The sequence below is a fragment of the Aphelocoma coerulescens genome, chromosome 19 (assembly GCF_041296385.1).
Source record: "Aphelocoma coerulescens isolate FSJ_1873_10779 chromosome 19, UR_Acoe_1.0, whole genome shotgun sequence".
In the NCBI taxonomy this organism is placed as follows: domain Eukaryota; kingdom Metazoa; phylum Chordata; class Aves; order Passeriformes; family Corvidae; genus Aphelocoma; species Aphelocoma coerulescens.
Genome location: NC_091032.1, coordinates 6,462,108 through 6,483,815, shown reverse-complemented (window position 1 = coordinate 6,483,815; position 21,708 = coordinate 6,462,108). Strand labels below are relative to the sequence as shown.

General features: G+C 59.1%; 1 protein-coding gene across 2 annotated transcripts in view; it reads left to right on the top strand.

Moving 5' to 3' along the window:
• The window catches only part of SMG6 (SMG6 nonsense mediated mRNA decay factor), a 105,743-nt gene extending 84,109 nt beyond the window's left edge, over positions 1–21,634 (top strand). The window contains exons 14-19 of one of the 2 annotated variants that reach the window (XM_069033298.1): positions 3,912–4,088; positions 7,064–7,210; positions 14,118–14,271; positions 17,478–17,689; positions 17,958–18,039; positions 19,574–21,634. In XM_069033298.1, coding sequence (XP_068889399.1) covers positions 3,912–4,088; positions 7,064–7,210; positions 14,118–14,271; positions 17,478–17,689; positions 17,958–18,039; positions 19,574–19,704 — 903 coding nt within the window. In that variant the 3' untranslated portion in view covers positions 19,705–21,634. Of the gene's footprint in view, positions 1–3,911; positions 4,089–7,060; positions 7,211–14,117; positions 14,272–17,477; positions 17,690–17,957; positions 18,040–19,573 lie in introns of both variants that reach the window. The other variant, XM_069033297.1, reaches the window with a different exon arrangement.
• The last annotated feature ends 74 nt before the right edge of the window (positions 21,635–21,708 follow it).

The following is a 21,708-nucleotide window of genomic DNA, read 5'->3' as shown; positions in this document are numbered from 1 at the left end:
TTCCTGCCTCCCAGTTGTTTGCTCTTTAGGACGCTGCGTAAAATTAACAAGTTGTAAAAGTTGATTGAAGGCGGCGGAGGGTGTGACAGCGATTTTCGGAGCTGCGGGAGAGCCGCGTGCGAGCAGCGGGGCCGGCCCGGGGGCAGAGGCGCGGCCCCCCCGGCTCCGGGCGCGCTCCTCTGACCCAAAGCGAGAGCGGGGCTGGTTTCTGGTGGTGTCACCCCGCCAGCACCAGGTGCAGGTGTCCCCTCGGGCACAGCGCTCTCAGCTCTCGGAGCGAGGCCCTTCCCTCCCCTTAAATCTCCTGAAGGACACGTGGTGATGTGGTGTGGGAGTCCTCTGCCCTCCGCAGCGCTCAGGGAAGCTTTTTCCTTTCTGCCTGTATTATCAGTGGGGGAAGTACGGCCCCATAAAGGGAGTCAGCTTCATTAGATCTGGGAACCCCTGGTTAGAGTGGGGAACCCCGCTCAGGACTGGCAGGAGGTGACACTCGTGAGGTCCTGGTGGCACTGGCACTGCAGAGTGGCTTTGAAAACACAACAGCTGGTACAGTTAATGTGCAGCCCAGTGGGTCTCTACAGGCAGTTAGTGCGTGTTAATGTGTGTCCCGCTGTGTCTTACTCAATGATCAGTATGTTAATGTGTGACCCATGAATTAGCAGTTGGCTAATGAGCCTCGGCAGCGTGGCCAAGCAGCCGCCAGCCCCCAGTGGGTGGCTGGTGCTGGAGCTGGTGGTGAGCCTGTCTGATGGAGCAGGAGATTGGAAACGTCTCCCCTCCAGCCCCGATGGGATCAGGCTGGCAATCGGGGCTGCTGCAGCTGAAGCCAGCTCGGTCCCACGCCTGGTCCCCAGCCACGTGTCCCCGAGAGGCACCGCGGTGGCGAGGGGCTCGGCGGTGGCGCTGGGGAACTGAGCCCGGGTCACGGACGGGGGCACCAGACCACTTCAGCAATTCTCGGTTTCGGTTTTCCTTTGAGAGCGGCTGTGTTCGTGTCAGGCCCATTTTCATACCCAGCAGTGACTCGGAGCCAGGCTTTCAGTTCCTGCTGTCGCGCTGCACGGTCAGAGGGGGAAGGGCTCTATCCCCCGCTGGGGCCGGGGTGTCTGCTGCCACATCATCGATACATCACCACCGTGTCATTTCATACTCCCATTCCTTCGGGAAGGTCAGGCACAGCTCCTGGTGTCCTCACCACGCTCCGCTGGCATCACCATGAGTGCCTTCACGGCCATCCCGCTTATCCCGGCGCTGCCACTCGCGTTTCCACTCCGAAACAGGAAGTTTCTGACCAAAGTGGGTTGCTCGGTGGCACGCAAGGTCCCTCTCCACCGCTCGAGAGAGACCTGGGTACCAGTCACGGGTCACTTCTTTCCCAGCCTGGCTGCCGGCAGCCTGGGGCTCTGCCGCGTCCTCCCCGAGCAGGGCTGCACGTGACGGGGATGTGCGGAGCATTTGCTCCTTCCCTGTTTTTCATTCATGTGGGCTGGAAAAATGTGTTCATGAGACGAGTTGCTGTGGCATTATGTCATGGGCCTTTGGTTGGGCTCTTTTCTCCCCAGCAGATGAGCTGGATTTAAGCATGTGCTGTGCTGGCTTGGCAGGAAATCTGGTGTTTCCTACTGGTTTCTTCTTCAGGGGAGGAAGGAGTGATCCCACCTGCCCTTGTCCCCAGCCCCAGCCAAGGGTGAAGGGAGCTCTTCTGCATTTTGCCCGATCATTCCTGATCCAAGAGGCTCAGATTTAAGCCTTTGTGGAGCAATGGCTGCACTGCAGCTGTGTCAGCACCCAGCCCCTCCTGAAAACCTTGTGGATGTTTCTAGATATTTCTAGAGGCGTCTTGAGAAATCCCTCAGGAATGGTGTCAGGATGGGGCACCCATCTCTCCCCCACCTATACAGCCAGTTCCTGTGTCCCCTTCCCTGCTGCTGCTGCTGCTGGCCACATCCTGGCATCCCCTGGCACGTGGCTGGTGGTGGTGGGCACTTTGTTTGAGCACAACAGAACTGCAGATACCCAGACTGGAAAAACCCTGGGCAGAAGTTACCCCATGTGAGTCAGGCTGGGTCTCTGTGGCATTAGCCCGTGGAGCTGGGGGTGAAGCCAGTGGTGAGGTTTCCACCACTTCCCTCAGCTGCAGCCCAGAGCTCTCAGGAACTCACAGGAGGGATGTTTCCCATGACAGCCATTCCCACTTTGCTCGTGTTCTCTTTCCTTTGGACTTTCCTCTGCACACAATCGTTCCTAAAGGAGAGCCAGGAGGATGGGAATGTTCCTGTGGTAACACTTGCAGGGATTGCTCCTGGCTGGGTGTCACAAGCAGCAAAGGGCTGTCCTGGGAAAGAGGGTCCCCAGCAGCTCCTGGAACTGCTGAGCTGCTGTCACCTTGTCCTTTGCTCACCTCAGTCCCATAGGACACATTTTATAGGTGCAGAATCAGTGGTTATGAATCTTTTGCTCCTCAGAACACTAATTCTTGTGATCACCCTGCTCACACCACCTCCCTGCAGCAGCAGCTGCCTCCACAGGGAGGACTGAGGAGGACAGGGCTTCTCCTCCCCCTCCACACAGGTACAGGGAGACACCAGATTCCAGGGGGATGCCTTCAAACAGAGGCAACCCCGGCTGTGGGTGCACGAGGGTGCTCCTCGTGCCGGCAGTAGCCGGGGTGGGAGGTTGGAGGTCAGAGAAGGGTCAGGTTTTTGACACGCACTGCAGCGACACGGTGGTTAAAATTAGCCCGCAGAGAGGAAACTGGCAGTGCTGTGGAAGAGCAGAAGTTTCCTCTCACGGCAGCCTGGTGCAGCGGGGCCGGTGCCGCTGCCAGGCCTGGCTCACCGAGGCACGGCCCCATCGGGGACAAGCTGGTGTCCACCACACCGGGACCAGGCCTGGCATCACATGGTGTGTGTCCCTGGCTGTGAGGCACCTGACCCTCTCCCCAGCTTCAGAATCCTGGTCCTGGGAGCCTGCAGTGACCCTTTTGGGATGGGGGTCTCTGAGACTGCTTTGGTCTACGTGCACAGCAAACCAGGAGAAGCTCGGGCATCAGCACAGGTTTTGTGTCCGTAGCGTGTAGTGCTTTTAGTCTCATTTGTTGACTTTCTGCCTATAAATCTGCAGCTCCCTGGGGGTGGCACCGGTCAGCAGGAAGCACCAGGGGAGAGCAGTGCAGGTGCAGAGCCCTGCTGCAAGGGGACCAGGGCTGAGCCAAGGCCAGGCGTGGCGGAGGTGCCGGCCGAGGCTGTGCCGCGCGGGACGGGGCTGTGGAGGCACCGGGCTCCCGCGCTCTGGAAACTCCATTTGAGAGCCTCATAAATTGGATAATTACCCAAGCTATTGAGTTTCCTTCAGGCCAGATCCGTCCCAGCCTCCCCAGTGGGGCTCCCCAGTTGGTCTGTGAGATGGGCCTGTGGGATGGGGTCAGGCTGGAGGTGAGGAGGGGCTCAGCTTTTCTCAAATGCCCCCACCCTCTCACTCTCACACCTGCATCCCTCCACAGCCTTTGGGGGGCAAATCCAGCAATGAAGCCAAAATGAAACAGAGGGCTAGGCCACATCATTGATCTCTCATGGTTCGGCAGGATTTTCCCCCATTTGATGGGGCTGGGCATGGGGCTGGCTGTGCCCTGGCAGTCCTGCAGCCTGGGGGTGCACACAGCAGGCAGGACAGGATTGGTGCTGAATGTCCTGACTTTGCCTGCCTCCTTTTCCCTGGGGACTACAAAGCAAGGCAAACCCCTTCCACCCGTGTTTAGAAGAGAGGCATGCTGCACATCCCCGTGGTGCTGCCTGCATCCCACTGGGCCTTCTATCCCGAACATTTTCCCCTGGTCGTTACTCATCCACTCCCCTTTGCACTGACTTTGTTTTCCTTTCCCTCTCCCCAACCCCCTCGTCCTCACCCCGTAGGTTATTGCAGCCGACTGCAAGAGGGTCACAGTTCTGAAGTATTTCCTGGAAGCCCTTTGTGGACAAGAAGAGCCTTTGCTGGCATTCAAGGGTGGAAAATATGTGTCAGTGGCACCCGTCCCAGACGCCATGGGAAAGGAAATGGGAAGCCAAGAGGGAAAACAACTGGAAGATCAGGTACCGTGCGGGAAGAGCGCGCCTCGGTGAAGGAAGAATCACCCCTGTGGGGCCCAGCCTCTGCCTGCCCTGCAGCTCCCGCTATTTATAGCTGGCCTAGCTGCGTGTGCATTTTATGGGGGGAGGCGGGGGGGCAAATGGTGCACAGCCCTTGTCTCCCGAGTGTGCTTCGCTCGTGCCCTTTCCTGCCAGCCCAGCCCGCCTGCCTCTATCTCGCACGCCGCTATGAGTTCCAGATGCTGCTTTCTTCATACCCAGGGTGGGGGGAGCTTTAATAACGTGCAGCTCCGCGGCCCCGGGAGAGGAGGTGGGCGAGGGGGTGTCAGGGTTCAGCTTCAGGATCAAGTTTATAGCGGTGGAGCTCGTTGTGGCAGAGGCCTGAGCTCCAGCCTCCAGCACACGTACAGGAAGAGCTGACATTGGCGCCCCGTCCCTCCCCTGCCTCTCACATCCTGATGTGATTAAGGAATTCAACTCTTGTTTTTCTGCCCTTGCTTGTTCCTGTAGGCCTTGCTTCACTCCAGGCTCCGTGTGTGTGTTTAAGGGCCCTGCCAGCCGCTCTGCAGGTTGACTCCTTTCTTCTGTTTAATCTTGCAGTTGGAAAGGCCAGGGAAACAGGAGAGAGGAGCAGAGGCGTTGGGAACGGGAAGCTGGGTGGCCTGGTGCTGCCCAGGCTCGCTCTGGCTCCCCTCCCTGTGCTGGGGCTGGGCACTCAGAGCCAGAGGGGTATCACCCTTGTGCAGGGACAGCACCTTGTCTCTGTCCCATGGGAACTGAAAGTCAGAGAAGCCCAGAGCAGCACTGTACTCAGCACCCTCCTTGTCCCAGCTGAGCAGAGGACAGCAAATCCCCAGGCAGCAGGAGTTGTCTCTGTAAGGTGGGGGACCTGGATCTTTGTCTGTGCTGGAGGTTTTCAAGCTGGCATGTGGGATATGGGGGGATGTTTAGGTTCTTCCCATGACGGGGATGGTCCTGTTCTCCAGAAGGGTCCTTTTGTTGGGCCAGTCCCTCCAATTCCTGCTGTGATCAAGCACAGCACAAGGATAGCTCCCTCCTGCCCTGTCCCCACAGCCTCTGCTCAGCTGTGGGAATCTCTCCATGAGCTCGTTGTGCAACCCTGGAGCTTCCCTCTTGGCCTCTGATCTCAAGAGAGCTTCCAGCTCGCCAGAGTGACCACCACCACTGTGGGCAAGCAGGTCCTGACCCACCACAGCAGATCTGCAGCAGACAGAGGCTTTTCTCAGAGGCCCTGGTGTGACACTCTCCCTCTGGCAGCATCCCCCCATCCCCTGTGGTCCAGGCAGAGGGAAGTGAGCCTGAGGGCTCCCATCTTCCTTGTTCCCATGGCTGAAAGGTCACAAGGAGAGAAGAGAAGGTGGTTCTGTGGCCAGGCGGGCGCGCGGTCTGGGTGAAATGATCGAGTGCACGACTGTGCAGCGCTGGGGTTGTTCTAAATTAAGACCACGAGTCCCTTCTGCTGACATGTGTTGTGGCAGCCTGCACAGGGCAGGGAGTGTAGCCCTGCTCTTACCCCTCTGTGCAGGATCTGTCTCCTGCAGCCCTCCAGGGGCTCAGAGCAGGTCTTCCTGGCCAGGTGCCATCTGGGAACTCTTCCCAGCCCCATCACAACCCTTGGATTTTGTGCAGAGAAGGGAGGATGGATAATGGCATGGCTTGGGAAGGCCACCCATGATCACTGGGCCAAGGCCACCCATGATCACTGGGGAGAGGAGCAAGGTTGGCTGTAGGAGGTGAGGGGTCTGCAGGCAGCAGTGGAGAGCTGGGCTCCTGGGCAGCACATGTGGGACATGTGTTGAGGAACATGGCCTTGTGGGCTCCCCTTTGTGTGTGAAGTGACCGGGGAGAGCAGCAAAGCTTGGGCAGAACTTGGCTGTGAGTGATGCCCATTTGGACACCAGCCACCACCTCCCACCCTCCTGTATCCCAGAGATTTGAGCACGTGGGGACAGGCCAGTGTAGCCTCCACCTAAGGGAGGAACAGCATGGCTCCTTCTGGGGTGTCCAGGCAGTGCAGGCATACTGGGAAGGGTCTGCAGAACTGGTGGGGAACTCCAGGGAAGGGTGTCTAGGAGAGGAAGAAGATGCAGTATGGTCCAGATTGTGCTCGTGTGGGCAGGAGGTTGGAGAACCAGGGACCCTTGACTTCATCAAAGACAAGGTTCCTGGACAGCAGGAGCGTGGCAAAGGCTGACTAGAAGTAGGGTGGAAATGTTAACAGAGGAAGTCATTAACTGTTGAAATGTGCGACCTTGAGACACAGTGGATGCTCTGTCATGTGGAGCTTTAAAACCAAGATTTTGAGCATCTCCTTCTGAAACATCTGTTCCAGAGCAGCTGGAAGTTTTGGGGTGGGTGCAGGAATCTCTCTGGCCTACTCAAGTGATCAAAATGGAGGAGGGCACCTGAGTTCATGAGTCTGAGGTTCCTTGTCAGGATGAGCAGCCTTTGTGCCCTGTGGGATGAGGCGGCGGTGTTAGAGGAGCCTCGTACAGCCCTGGTGCAGGGTGGTGGGAAGAAGCAGCCTGAACAGGGATATGCAGCCTGAACAGCCAGGCAAAGCAGAGAGACAGGGAAATACCATGATTTCACAGAACTGGAGGCTATAAAACATCAGTGACTCACCCAAGGCTGTGGGAAGAGTTTTCCAAGGTGAGGAAGAGGGTGTGATTTTAGAACAGAGCATTAAGCTGGGCTGCCCCTGCCCTGCCTGGTCGCTGCCTTTCCTGCCCTGTTACCTCCTGTCTCACCTTGTCATTTCCTGAATGTTTACTATTTATTTGGCTTCTTTTGGATGTTTAGACATAGTCACCCGTCAGCAAGGGGTGATGGACTGTGCCTGACAGGGATTTATCTGCTGGAAAAGGGAGAGCAGAACGAGAACGATCCCTGCCGCCAGCATCCCTTACAATGATTGCCCTCCTGTTTTTCTCTCTTCCTGCATTTCCTGGAAGAAGGAGGATGATGTGAGGATTGAGGCCTTTGAAGATGACTCTGAGACTGAAGGCAGTGGAGGAGAGATGGACATCAAGGAGCTCAGAGCCAAAAAGCAAGCGCTGGCCAGGAAAGTCGCTGAGCAGCAGCGCCGTCAAGACAAGATTCAGGTAGGATGAGCTGATCCCACCTCACTGTGCCAGTGGTGCACAGCTGTTTTCCTACCATGCTTCAGTGGTAGGAAACAGACATCTTGGGATGTCTGTCCCATAGCACCTTGACCTTCCTGGGTGTAATGCCACGTGCTGCCTCTGTGAAACCCAGCAGCAAGCTCAGCTTTGGCCCTTTGGAAGGTCCAAATCTGTTTTGCTGTCCCGCCCTGGGCAAGATCTGCCCTCCCAGGCCTTGAAATGAATGTTTTGGGGACCCTCTTGAAGCCAGACGCAGCTTCCCCGTGGAGCTGCCAGCACACCCAGGAGTGGCAGGGCGGTGCTTTAGCTGCTGGCTGTAGCGCTGTGTGTGCCAGGCAGTGAGCTGTGCCCCAGGGCAGCGGCTCCTGTGTGTGCGCCAGTGAGCTGTGCCCCCACCCAGGGCAGAGGCTCCGTGACAGCGAGATGTGGTGAGAAATCAGCCTTCCTGTGCAGCGGGGCACAGGCAGACAGGGAGAGGGTGGGACGTGAACGGCAGAGTTCATGCAGGAGCCAGCGGCGGAAAAATAGTCTGCGAAGGGCTGCTGCAGCCAGAACGTTGCCATCGTTATGGGGACAAACAGACGGGATGCAGGTGATCCTGGCCTGGCCCTGGCCTGATGTGAGCGTGTTTCCCAGTGGGAGCTGGTGAAGTAAACTGGTTGGACTGGGAGCAGATGCCTGGCGATGCACCCTGTTGCTTTAAGAGCAATCTCACATGCATGGATGGCTGTTGGCTGCCTCCTCGCTCGCAACCCCTCTTCCTCCAGCCTCGCAGCCCAGATGAGGATTTCTCAGCAGAGGAAAAATTCTCCCTGGCTCCCCTCCCCCTCACCTCCGCCCTCTCTAATGCCCAGGGCCCTTCACTTCCATAATTCTTCATTTTCCAGCCTTGAACGTAAGCCAGACACATCTGTCTGGCCATATGCGTGAACTCTGCAGTGTGTGCCGAGGTGGTTGTAAAACAGGGCTGCTGAAGGCCCTACTGGGAGAGCCTGCACATGTGTACCCTCGGGCTACTGGCGCCGGGCCCAGAACCACTGCGCTTCGCTTTTCCAAACCCACCCCAACCTTTTCAGATTTCACCTTTTTTCTCCTTTTTTTTCTTTTCTTTTTTTTTTGTTTTTTTGTCTCTTTTTTTTCTTTTTTTTTTTTTTTTTTCATTTGAATTCGGAGCAATTCATATCAAGGCGAAGGTAGAAGTTTGTGTGCCGGCAGGGAGGGGCCGCCCCCGCAAGCGAGTCCATTATTGTTGGCAGGTACCTGGGTCACGTTAATACAAGGAGGAAGAAAGCAGCAACCAAACGAGTGAGAGATTGGAGAGATGGGCTGTAAATTAAAGCGGCCTGAAGCCTTCCAGCCTCCCATGGTTGTTAAGCGGGAGGTGTAAGTAAATTCCCCACTTCCCACTGCCTTGTACAGACACAGCAAACAGGAACTGCACATGTTCGGGGAGGGCAGCGCACAGCAGATCCCGGCGAGCGGCGCAGCTGCAGCGGGGCCCCCCGGGATGGCCGCTGCCCATTCTGCGGGGAGAGTGGGGGCTGCCTGATGTTGTCAGGGGCTTTCTCCCCCCGGCCTGCTCCTCCCTTCCTCCCCGGCCGTGCTGGGGCCGATGCTCGCAGGCAGAGCGAGGTCAAAATGAGGGTGTGGGCAGCTTCAGGGGCTGCACAGCTGAGAGCTGAGGTGCAGTTGGAGTCTGAAGGCGCGGGGTGGAGGAGAAGTCCTTGGGGCTTCAGTAAAGTCATCCAGGCCATAGCTGGCTGGGAATGGCCTGGAGCAGAACATGTGTGCTTGCCCCAGTCCTCTCCCTGCCTGGGTACTGACCATGCAGCTGGAGCGGCGGAGGAGCTCAAGTGGAAAATGCTGCCAGGGGAGACCAGGTTGGAGCCAGCTCAGTATCCACCCCCTCCACTTTCCCTTGTAACCTGTGATCCTTGACCTTTCTGCTCTTCCCAGCCGATTTAGTGTTTCATGGGAGCTGGGGACCTTTTCCCTTCCCTGTTACAGCCTCTCATTCACTGCCCACCTAGGGAGTGTCAGCTGCTCTCCAAGTCATCCTTTCATTTTTCTTGGGACGAGCCACAGCTCCTTCCGAGTCCGGCAGATGCGGCTCCTGTCTCAGCACACAGGACTCAGCTCCCCACACAGCACTGGGACTCGGGTTCAGGCTCTGTGGCTGCCTCCTGTAGAATCTGTGATGGTGTGTGCAGTGCCCTGGGGTGCAGGGCAAAGCCTTGGCTATCTGGTTTCTTTCTGTGCCCAAGGAGAGTGCAGCATCACGGCCTCACCTGGGACTTGCAAAGTTGTGCCTCTCATGGGTAAAGTCACTGCTTTCTCCCCTGCAGGTTTTCCTGTCTTTGCCCTGCTCCCCAGTCGCTGGCAGCCCAGCTCTGCTGTTGATTGACACCTTGAGGGGAATTTGAGCTTCACTGCTCTCCTTAGGTCCCTGTGCCTGTCCTGGCTGTGTACAGGACTGTGGCTTGAGCTGCTGGGGTAGCACAGGTCCTGCCAGGATAAATGGCAAACGGGGTGGCCCTCGGCCAGCACCAGCTTTAGAGGGAGCTCAGCTCAGCTCCATTTCCCCATGTGAGCACAGACCCCAAAACCATTACTCTGAAAGATAGATGAGAGCAGGGTCAGGTCTCTTGTGTTCCTGGGCAGCTCTAGATGCAAAGCAGCTCCCTGGCTCCACTGCCAGCCTGCCACTGCCCTCACCACATGCCCGCACTGGGACAGAGCTGGTGACAGCTGGTGACAGCAGTGATGCATCAGGACCAGGTGAAAGACCAGGCACATCTCTGCGTGCTGCCCGGGTGTTTGGAGGGAGGAGAGGTCAGGCAGGTGGACAAGAAGAGGTGGCAGTGACATTGCTGGGGCAGGCAGCACACTCACTCAGGGCTGTCCCCAGCCCACAGCGTGTCCTGCTGCTTGGCCAGCCCTTGGTCCATGCTGTTCAGCGTCCCCTGTCCTTTGTGCCGCCGCCGCGCGCTGGGAGCGGTCGAGTTTCCTGACCGGTTGAAAACATCCCACCTGAAACATAACAGGCTCTTCCTCTGGATGCTGCTATTGTTTTGCTCAGCATTACAGAAGCAGCTCAACCGGGACGGCCAATTATGACATGTCTTCCCAAAATAGCCTCTCCCCTGTCCCTTCTGAGCCCACGGAACGGCCGCCCCCTTAAGATGCAGCCGCTCCTTTGTGGCGGTAGTGTGAGTAAGTGGCTAAATTTAGCCGTGTCCCATTCACGCTCTCCCTCCCCGCAGGAACAATGCCGCGGGCGCACACGCGGCCGGCTCAGCACCTGCCTGGGAGCCGGTGCCTGCTGCCTGCGGAAGGCGCACACCCACCCACGGCGGCTCCGCCACGGCGGCGGCCCCGGTGTGCTACCAGGCACGGGGCACGTTTACTCCCGAGGAAGACGCTGGGGACGAACCTTGGGAGGAGGAAGCCCTGGAGCAGAGAGGCTGGAAGGAGGCATTGTTCTCGGCCCTGGAAAATGCGATCCCCGCGGAGCGCTCGGGGCTGGAAGGGGCAGCGGCGCCGGCTTTGGGAGCGGGTGGTGGCAGGAGAGAGGTGGTGGCAGGATGGTGGTGGCCCTTCCGTCCTGGCGGAGCGGCGTGACCCCGTGTGACCTGTCCCGAAGGCAGCGGGGCAGTTTTCTTCTCTTCGGCCTCTCTGCCATCCTGGCACCACGGGCAGAGGAGCTCTGGGGTCCGTGTGCGGAGCTCCAGGGTCCGCGTGGAGCCCTCTCCTATTCTGTGCTGGTGGTGGAGACCCTCAGTATGCCCCCCTGCCGCTCTGCACAAAGTCCTGGCTTTTGGGGGACCCCTCCCTTGCCCGCGCTGGAAGCCCTCACTCGGGCATCGACTTCCGGGGAATTCCCCAGGTGATCCCAGCTGATGGATGAGCTGGGAATTTGGGACTGTGTATGCAGGAGTGTCTGATCTCAGTGCTGCCACCAGCTGGGGCAGCCGGGGGAGCCACCTCCGGCTCCGGCCCAGCTCCTGGGAGAAGCCCCCATGGCCGGAGCAGCGGGATGGGCAGGGGGCTGCGGGTGGGAGCAGCGCTGACACCGCAGTGTGCGGGTGCAGGAGGCGAGGGGGTGGAGCTGGCAGCCCAGGGAAGGGCAAGGAGCCCCCGGCCTCAGAGGTCCCCTGCCACGTCCAGCACTGTGGGATCACCCTGCCACTGAGTTGAGCCAATCCGAGCCTATTTGTTTAACCCAAATAAGCCGAAGCTAAAATCCGGCTCTCCCAAAACACTTGGGCCAGGGCGAGGCTGTACCTCCGCTGTTCTATCCACCCTGCGCTCCCCAGGGTGGTTTCCAGACCCCACCTCCCAGCAGGACACACAGGCCACCATCTCCCTGTCCTCGTTTTAGGGAAACTGAGGCACGGTGGGACCAGCAGCTCGTTTCTGGCAGCTCTGGCAGCACAGAAGCCAGATCCCAGACGTGGGCATCCCGATTCACACCTCCATGCTCCCCCTCCTCCCTACGGGACCGTGCCTCACGGACCGGCAGAAGGGTTAAGGCAGAACTGGCCTCCCCGGTTCTGCCGCACATGGGCTCCCTTTCATCTCTGGCGTGGGGCCAGCCAGCGTCCGCATGAATCACAGGCCACTCCTCTCTCCCCCAAACCCCTTGGCCGGAGGCTTCTGCAGCCTTTTACTCACACAAACAAAAATAAATCTCGCTGCCGGCCTCTGAACTCTGCAAAGGCGAGTTTCCCTCTGGCTCCCCGAGCGGCCCGGAGCTGTGCGCGGGGACTTGGCACGCTCCCCGCCGACCTCGCTCTTTCACTCCCGGCGCATCCTGTGTCCTTCTCTCACCGGGCGGCCTGGCGAGCGGAATGGGACGTGACGGCCGGCACAGGCGTTGCTGGCGGCTGCCAGGAATCGGCCGGGTACGGCCCGCGAGAGCCGCCGGGGCAAATGCCACCCACGAGGGTACTGCCCTCCCCGCCGTCACCCCCGTGCCCCCTGGCCAGTGCGGCCTGCTCACACTCCTGAGGTTACCTGCACGGGCTGGGGTGAGTCACAGGCTCAGGAGCCAGGTCCCCTCCTGCCACCAGCTCGTGCTCACATAGGACTGTCACTGTTCAGTGGAGACTGCGTGGTTTCACCCCCACTTCCTGCAACTTCAGGGCCATTGACCTCTTTGGCCACCACACAAGGGACTTGCCACTCTCTGGGTCTCTGCATTGGTCAATGGGGCCCTTCTCCATCTCCCTAAGGCAGGTGGAGCCAGGTCTGGTGCCTCCCAGGGACGAGCAGCTCCTGTCACACCCCAAAACCCTGTGGAGACACCCCACCTGCTGTTCTCCTTGTGGTGAGGAGGCAGCAGCAGCTCCACGCTGGAATTGATTCCATGTTGTCCCTGACTGTGGCTCTTCCTGTGCCGCCAGTGAGCGCCAGGGCAGAGCACAGGCAGGGATGGCATCTAGCACGTGGCTGATACAGAGCTTCAGCCTGGGGACACTGGTGTGTCCCCTGTGTGATGGGGAAGGCGTGTCCTCACACTGGCTTGCGGCAGACAGGACCTGGCATGCTCCCTGCTCTGCCTGTCACCCCTCAGGGTCTGTGGCAGCCACGTCCCCAGGACCAGCACTGCCAGAAGGAGGGTGGGAGGCACGTGGTGAGGTTCTGGTTGCTGCCTTGCCTGGAGACACTTGTGGGAGGTGGCAGCATCAAGCTGCCTAGATTTAAAGCCAGATGACAACACTTGGAAATGAATTAAAAACCACTTCTTTCCATGGCCACTCCTGGCCCATGCAGCTTGTTGTTCTAGGGCGCCTCCGAGGGTTTGGCATGACTGAGAGAGGGTTGGGATCCTCACCGTGGGCAGGGGGAGCTTCCCATAACATTGGGCAGGAGAGGGTCAGTGGTCACCACGTGTGCCCAGGGCACATCTGATGGGTCCAAGCCCGGTCTCAGAAGGGTTTGCATGGTGGATGTGTTCCTCAGCAGCTCTGCTGTGCTCCATGGGTGACCGGTTCCTATTAGAGGCAACAAACATCAGTGAGTCCAGGGAAGCTATTTTTAAGCAGAGGAAGCACTAGAATAGCATCCTGAGTTTTTTAAGCCTGTGACTTACTAAAGAGCCCAAGTCCTTCGAGAGCCTCGAAAGTCATACGTGAGCTCTGGCGTCCCATTTTGGCAGCTTGCATTGGCCAGAGGTCCAGGTGCAGCCCAGAGGGCGTCCAGCGAGCCCCAGCAGACCCTCCCCCTGCGAGTGTGAGCATCTCTGGTCTCTGTGGGTGTGAAGGGCTCGACCAAGGACAGTACTGTGAGTTTTCAGGGCTGGAACCCACCTGGTTTCCCAGCTGGATGGAGTCGGAAAAGGCAAGGCATGTGCAGGAGGTGGTAGGACAGTGAGGGAGATAGCCAAGGATCCCTGCCCCACAGACCTCTGGCTGCCTGCTTGGGGTCCCTGTGTTAGGAGGCTGTTGGCAGGACTTATGCATCCCAAACTGGTTTGTTTTGTCTGTTTTCACCTTGACCTGTTTCCATGTGAAGCCCCAGAACCCCTGTCCTCCCTCCCCCTTGGCACTGGTGCAGATGATCCTGGCAACTGCCAGTCCCACAAATAGGGCAATTCCCAAAATACCTCCGTTTTCAAGGCTGGTCCCAGTTCTCCCAGAGCCTGGACAGAGCTGTTTTTCCAGGGGAGTGCTTTCTTGGGGGCTTTTGCCATCCTGCTCACATGTGTAATGTGGGCCTGCAAGAGCTGGTGTTTGGGATGTGCAGGTGGGATGGATGCAGCCTCTTCCCAGTCTCCTTCACATGGATTTGTACATGCCAGCCAGGCTTATCTTCTGCTCTCAGGTCCACAGGTCATAGGACTGACATCCTCCTTACTCACCATGTGTCCTTCCTTCTCCTCCAGGCCGTGCTGAAAGACCAGAGCCAAATGAGGCAGATGGAGCTGGAGATCAGACCTGTCTTTCTGGTCCCAGACACCAATGGTTTCATCGACCACCTCGGCAGTTTGGTCACGCTGCTGGACTGCAGGAAGTTCATCCTGGTGGTGCCCCTGATCGGTGAGTAGGGCCAGTGCTGCGGTGGGGGCTTCCCCTCTCCCCCAGTGTGGTCTGTCCCTCCAGTCTGGCTCCCTCTCTCCATGCCCCACGTGCCCGCAGTGCCTGTGTGGTCTGGAGCTGGTCAGCTCATGCCGTGGGACTGGACTTCATCCTGCCCTGTCTCATCCCAGTCGTTGTTGGCATTCCTTCAGCCCCTGTCACCCTGCTCCCTCCCTGCCAGCCCTCTGCCCACAGCACTCAGCAAACTTCTCCCGGTGCATTTGGGGGTGCCAGGGGCCGGGAGAAAGCAGATGGGTGTTAAACAGGATTTGGAGGGAATTTCCAAGGGAGCAAGGAGGAGGAATTGTTAAACAATCGGAGCAGATAGCTTATCCCAGCTGAGCTGGGGCTTAGGCAGGCTGAGCAAATGGCCGGCCTGTGTCCCAGCATCTCGGAGCTGCTCAAGCCCAGCCCTTCTTTTTATCCTTATAAAGCTCGCAGTAAAACAGCAAGCTGGTTCCCGTTATTGGTAAACACTCACCCTGGCAGATAACGGCTGTGCTGCTGGGTGGTCTCCCGGGGTGGCGGCAGGATTTGGTTCGATGCCTTTGCTCTGAGTGTTTGATCACGCTCTGGGCCGGAGGTGCCGCTCCTCCAGCCAGTGGCACTCCGGCGCCTGGCACGTCCCGGTGCCAGCCTGGCACTCACAGGATCCTCGAGGGCAGCAGGAGACGATGGGGCAGGAGTGGGGCTGAGCCTTGCAGAGCCCACATCCCGTCCACAGCTCCCATCCACAGGAGCAGCTGTGTCCCGTGGGCATCTCCAGTGTCCAGGCAGGGAGGTGGCACAGGTGCACCCCGTGGCATGCAGGGTGCTGCCCTCTGAATTGTGGGGGTTCCTTCTCAACTCCTGGGTGTCCCAGCAGAGAGCTCTGCCTGCTCCAGAGCCAACATCCAGCTGCTGCCCTTCCCCTCAGGGTGAGCAGCCCAGCTCAGGAGGGATTCCTGGGGCTGGGATGGCACCCCTGGGTGAGGAGAGCAGGGTTGGATGCCTGCCCAGCTCAGCAGAGGAGCTGCCAAGTTGCTCTGTGGCTTGGCACTGCAGAAGCCAAGGGAAGGCAGCCGGCAGCACCGGCAGAGCCTGGGAAGCCCTGGGGGCTGTGGAGGATGTTAACACCTGGGAGAGCTGGGACCTGCCCTGGAGCCATGGCTTTGCCTCCTGGTGCACTCCGGTGGTTGCTGTGAGGCTTCTTCATCACACCCCAGCCAGGGGCAGCAGGAGAGCTGGAAACTCTGGTCCTGTCCCTGTCCAAGATGCTGCTGCCCTTAACCTGCAAAAGGAGCCTGCCCTGCCACAGCACCTTCAGTGCCCTCCTGTCCTGCTGCCTCGTCATATGGGGACAGAGTAACTTGTCTTCCACTGCTGCCACGAGCCTCCCAAAAGCACCCCAAAGCCAGCAACTCCCTGTCCACACCAGATGTTGGTGACATTCCCTCTCATCCCCCGGGACAGCCATCTGTGTAGGCAGGAGGAAGCCATCCCCTGGGCCTGTGGCTGCTGGGGACAGAGGCCTTGGTGCCGTGTCCCATGGGCAGAATGGAGAGTGGCATGGTGCCCTTCCCCCGGCACTGCTCCCTGCTCTTCCTGGGGATGCAGCAAGGGGTTAAGCGCTTGGCTTCTCGTTGGGTTTGTTTCTCTTGCTCTTTAACCTGCTCAGTGCTCCTTGAGCCTGACCCCGCCATGGAGAAGCCAGGCCTGGTGCAGAAGCACAAACAAGCCTCCCCTTTGAAGCCTGTTTAGCTTGGAAGCAGGAAGGCGGATTTCGGGAGGGAATACCAGCTTTTCCTGTTTGATGTTCCGTTCTTGCACGGCTCCCCCCACCCCGGGCCCAGCCGTGCATTGTGTGGAAATGGCAGCATCAGGTCGGTAGCAAGAAGAGTCTCCAGCCAGGGAAGAGCAAAGCAACTCCACGCAGATTTAATTGGAATACCCAGACAGTGAGTGCCAGTCTCACCATGGAACAGAGCGATCACGCAGGCTCCCCGGGCAGTGATTCACAGCACTGGGGAGAGGCCTCAGACCCCGAGCTCTCTCCCCGAACCCCCCAAGGAATGCATAGTTCCCACTTGAACTCAGGACTTGGCTCCAAGCTCGGAAACAATCTTCAGAAATGAAGCCATGGCTAAAACACACACACACACACACACACACACGGAGCGCGCTGAGGCTCCCTCGCGCACACGTGCACACCAGCTCTGCCGCGCACGCGGCTCCCTGCACACGCAGGCCAGCACAGCCAGGGGACACTTGCTTGCACATCTGGATGCACATTTGTGTGCCCAGCCCTGCTGCCAGCTGTGAGGCCGGGCATACAAGGGTGTGTCCAGATGTGCACACGAGCGTCGTCGCTCGCACACTCATAGCGGCTCTTCCAGCAGCCCCAGCACCCAAGGGTTGGTCCCTCCTGGAGCTCTGGGGTCCCTTGGGCTCGCCAGGCTGGAGCAGCTGGAGTTCTCAAGCACTTGGCAGCGGTACAAGAGGTTCCAGTCAAGGTGAACAGGCTGGGAATCCACCTGGATTCCAAGCTCGTCTCGAGGCAGGACAGATGCGCAAAGAGAGATGGGTGAGGTGTTGAAAGGAGAGTTGTTCCCTGCCAGGAGCACAGGGTGGTGGCTTCAGGTGGGAAAACAGGCCTGGGATCTGTGTGGGAAATAGTGCCAGGGTGGGAAGTGCCTGCTTCCTGTTCCCATGTCCAGCCCAGACAGTGCAGAGCCAGGCAGTGCCACACGGGCAGGAGGCACAGTGCCACTGGCCATCGCTGTGCTCAGAGATAGAGGAGCAGGATGCAGGAGTTCAGGGTTTCCTGACACCCCCGGGCACGGACGTGCTGTTGGTCATTAATGCAGGAATGTGGGGTGGGGGGCACAGCGATGCTCCCCAGTGCATGGCAGAGCAGGACCAGTTGCCCTCACCAGTTACACTGTGGGGGCGAGGTGCCTGCGCTCTCGGGGCTGAGCCAGGTGACCCACAGAGGTGGAAGGCAGCAAAGCTTTTCCAGACCCGCAGCCAAGTCCAGGAGCACAGGGACACTGCAGCAGCTGAACCCAGATTTCCTGAGCCAGCTCCCAGTGCCCCGGCCCTGAGGCCTTGGCAACTTACGTGCTCCAGCAGCAGGTCACGGGAGCACCTTGTCCCATAGTAACTGTACCTCCTCTTCCTGTTTGAAGTGATAAACGAGCTGGATGGCCTGGCCAAGGGCCCAGAGATGGAGCACCGGGCTGCAGGCTATGCCCGCCAAGTACAGGAGAGAGCCAGGAAGTCCATCGAGTTCCTGGAGGAGCGATTTGAGAGCCGGGACAACTGCCTGAGGGCTCTGACCAGCCGGGGCAACGAGCTGGAGTCCATCTCCTTCCGCAGTGAAGACACCACTGGCCAGCAGGTAAGGGGCACCCTGGACACTGAGGGTGGGGAGCTCTTTTCCACCACCTCTTCAGGGAAAACCAGGGACCCTGAGGTCCATGAGCTCTGGGCAGGGGGTGTCTCTGTGCCCCTACTTTGCAGGTGGCTGAGCAGGTTCTTGTGTCTCAGCTCAGAGCAGCCCTGCTCTCACTGAGCTGTGTCGGGGTTTCTCAAGGCAGTGCAGCAGGCAGGATGCTGGGGGTGCAAAGTTTTCCCTGCCAGGGGTAACCTTGCCCTTTCTTTTCCAGGGAAACAATGACGACCTGATTCTGTCCTGCTGCCTCCACTATTGCAATGACAAGGCCAAGGATTTCATGCCCTCCAACAAAGGTGGGACATCCTCACATCCTCTTTATTCCTTCTCTGTTGCATTCCCCAGACTCCTCCCACTTCTCTTTCATGGCCGTTAGATCTGTTCCCTCCTGCATTTTGCCTCTTTCAACACCAAGGTGCCACCTCCTGCCTCCAGTCAGCCCCAGGCTGTGGCCGTCCCACCTCATTGCCAAATGTCACCTCATGGCACCTTGGGGATGCCCCGGCCTGTGACAAACCCACCATAAACATCCACTGAGCCATTTTTGTGATGACAAAGAGCCAGAAAATGCCTCCTCCCCACGACCCCTGATGCCTTCTGTCCAGGACTCCTTTTCCTCTAGGTTCCTGGTTGGCATCAGCCGTGTGTGCTGGGACCAGACAGCCTCCAGGCTGTTGCCAGGGCGGCAGGGATGGGAATCGCATCAGCAGCTGCCCAAGAAATCAACCCGCATTTGTCAGCACGAATTCTTAGCAGCTTAACTTGTCAGATTCACAGAGAAACCGTCACCAAATGTTTATGTGCAAATGATGCTGAATTTTGAAATCATGTGGATTATGGGGAATGGGGCCTGACAAGCTGACAGCCTCTGGTTTGTAACAAGGAGGCGCGTCACCAGCGCGGAGCAGAGGATGTTTATTGTTACACATTTCTTAAAGTGTCCGCGCAAAACCTCCCGGTCCCACTTGAGGCAGCTCTCAATCCCTGGCCTGCCTTCCCACTGAGCCCCTAATTCCCTTCCTTCCAGCACAGGCCAGCCAGGCGCTCGCCCACCGGCCCCGGCCCCGACACCGTGACCGTAGCCCGCGCTCCTGGCCACCCTCCCCTTCCCCTCGTCCTGCCGCTCCCTGCGCAGCCAATCTGGGCCCATGTTGGGCTCCCATAAACTCTGTTTTTTCCATTCCCGTCCTGGCTCAGAGGCACTGTGTTTCCTGTGCTCATAGGAACAGTACTCTGGTCACAGGACCCAGCTGCTTACACATACCCCATATGCTTCCCCTGCCTCGCACACACACAAGCGTGGCTCCCACATCCCAGCCCGGCGCGTTGCGTGCGGGGCAGCTCATCCATCTGGGGGCAAGATCCCTTCGGTTGTTTCTCAGGCATCAACTCTCAGTGTCTGTCTGAGCCCCAGCCAGAAACGCCTCGGTGTCAGTGGCGACTCCAAAAAAGCTCCACAAAAAATAAGGGGTGGCTTTAGATCTTATAATGAGATCAACAGAATAATAGCACCAGCTTCCTGCTGGAGCCAGGGTCGCGGGCCGTCTTCCTGGCCTGGGTCAGGCAGGGACCTCCTCTTCCCAGCCTGTGGCCAGTCCAGCACCCCATGTGGGCAGCGGGCAGTGATCACAAATCATCCCTGGGCAGCACAGAGAGGGGAGCAGACGGCCTTCGAGATGCAGCGCTGTGTCCGAGACCCACCAGGAAGCGTGGCAAGGAGCAGGGAGCTGGGAGCAGGGAGCAGGGAGGGTAGGGGAACACGCCATGGGATGGGTGCAAGGCCTGGGGCAGGTCTGAGCTTCACGGTGCTCTGTGTGTGTCTCGTTGCAGACGATCCCATCCGTTTGCTCAGGGAAGTGGTTTTGCTGACGGACGACCGGAACCTGCGAGTCAAAGCGCTGACCCGCAACGTGCCGGTGCGGGACATCCCCACCTTCCTCAAGTGGGCCCAGGAGGGCTGAGGGGGCCGAGCGGGGCCCAGGGCCCCTGAGCGAGTCACGCAGCCCCTTACGGTGGGAGCCCGGCTCCAGCGGCCGCCTCGCCGCGCCGCCACCGCCGCCAGCCCACCACGAACAATAAACGCCACGTCTTCAACCCACCCCAGAATGGCCGTGCTGCGAAGGGCCCCCCGAGGGCAGACCAGCTGGGAAGGTCATTGCTGTGGATGGTTCACGTGGAGGCTGGGCCGTTGAGGGTCCCGCCAGCCTTTGGGCAGTGCCAGCGCGGAGCTGGAGAGCCCCGCTGGCGAGGGAAGCTTTGGGTGAGCCCCGTGCTGGATCACCAGCCTTTTGCTTGGTTTGCTTGGGTGCAGAGAGCTCGAGTCACACCTTGGTGGCTCTTTGGGTTTGTAGGCTGCGTAGGGCAGAGATGGGGGACACGCCTGCACAGACTTTGGGATTGCTTAGTCCAGCCTGTACCCCTTGGAGAGGCCATGGACTTCACGGGCAGGTTTCCCCCTGCCCCAGCCTGTTTTTCCTGTGTGGCCAGACAGCCCCAGGTCCCCATCTCCTTCCCCACCGTGTGCTGCCTTGCCGAGGTTTGTCCTCTCCCTGGTGCAGGGTTTGCTTGTTGAGTTCCATTTTTTCAGTGTAGGTTAGTTTTCAGGTGTGTGCCCTGCCTGCTTTGCTGGGGGAGGCTTTGAACACCCCCACAGCTGCTTCGTCCTGATCCCCTGCCTGCCTCAGCTATTACTTGCCCCTTCCCTTCTCCCCCAAACCTCTTAGTTCCACCCTGCTACCTTCAGGCATGCTTTTGACCTAAGACCCAGTGTGAGGCTAACAGAATTCTCCAAGGACCTCAGGACCGGCTGTCCCATGGCTACTGTGTGTCCTCACATTGCCACAGGCCCCTCTTCCATGTGGGATCTGGCTTCTGCCTATGGCTGCAGAGTCAGAGAGAACCACAGAAGTGCTCAGCCCCACTATTTGCCTAGCTGAGAGGGTCCATGGATGGAGCCATTGCCTCATCCCTGGGTCATTCCACACTTAGATTTGGGGTTGGGGTGCTGCTAAGCCTTCCACACCCCACACTGTCCCACCACCAAGTGTCCTGTCCCCAGTGGCACACCAGATACAGAAGCTAAGAGGGAGCATTAACCCCTGAACCCGAGCCCCTGAAGCTCTGTCAAGTGCCAGTCCCATGAGCCGAGGGTGGGAACAACCCCGAGGCCACCCCTGGTCCCCACTGCGGCGCTGCAGCCATGGGAGGGAAGTGGCAGAGGTGGCAGAGGAAGCAGCAGGACGGAGCCCAGCGTTTTCCTTTCCTGTGTGGGTAGCTCGGACCCGGTGTCTGCATCAGGAAGCCCAGTGACCCCTGTGCCAGCTGCCCAGCCCCACGGCCGGGGCCAGCACCGGAGTCGGAGCCTCGGCAGCGCGATGGACACGCGGGGTTGTGCTGGATAACCCGTGCCAGAGCAGTGCCCAGCCCGGGGCACCGGGCACAGGGTCGATGCTGCGGGGCACAGCCTGCCCCACAGAGACTTTGGGGTGCCCACGGCTGCTGTGGGGCGCACAGAGCCATCGGCACAGCACCCACACCCTGGTTCCTTGCCCACAGCCCTGCTGGCTGCCAGCTTTGCAGAGACTTTGCCTTCTCCTCCATGCCGGGTGTGTTTCAGTGTTTGTTTTCTTACGGCGCTGCCCCAGCTCTGCTTTCTGAGGCCCTCCCCGAGGTACCACCAGCCTGGAGGGCCCTACAGCTCTGCCAGACGTGTCACAGGCTCGGCCATGGGACAGTTTTGGTGCCACCAGACCAGCTGGCACAATGAGCTTGAGCGCCTGGGGCCATCCCTGCCAGGCTGCTGGGAGCCCTTGTCTTGGGGCAGCGCCCGCCTTCGGGCTGTTTTGTTAAGTTGGTTTTAATCACTTTTAGTATTAAACATGTGTCAGTGCAGCGTGGTGTGTCATTTGCTGTCGGCGGGCGAGTTGCTGCTGAGGTTGGGGTGGGGGACACCAGGGAGGGACAGC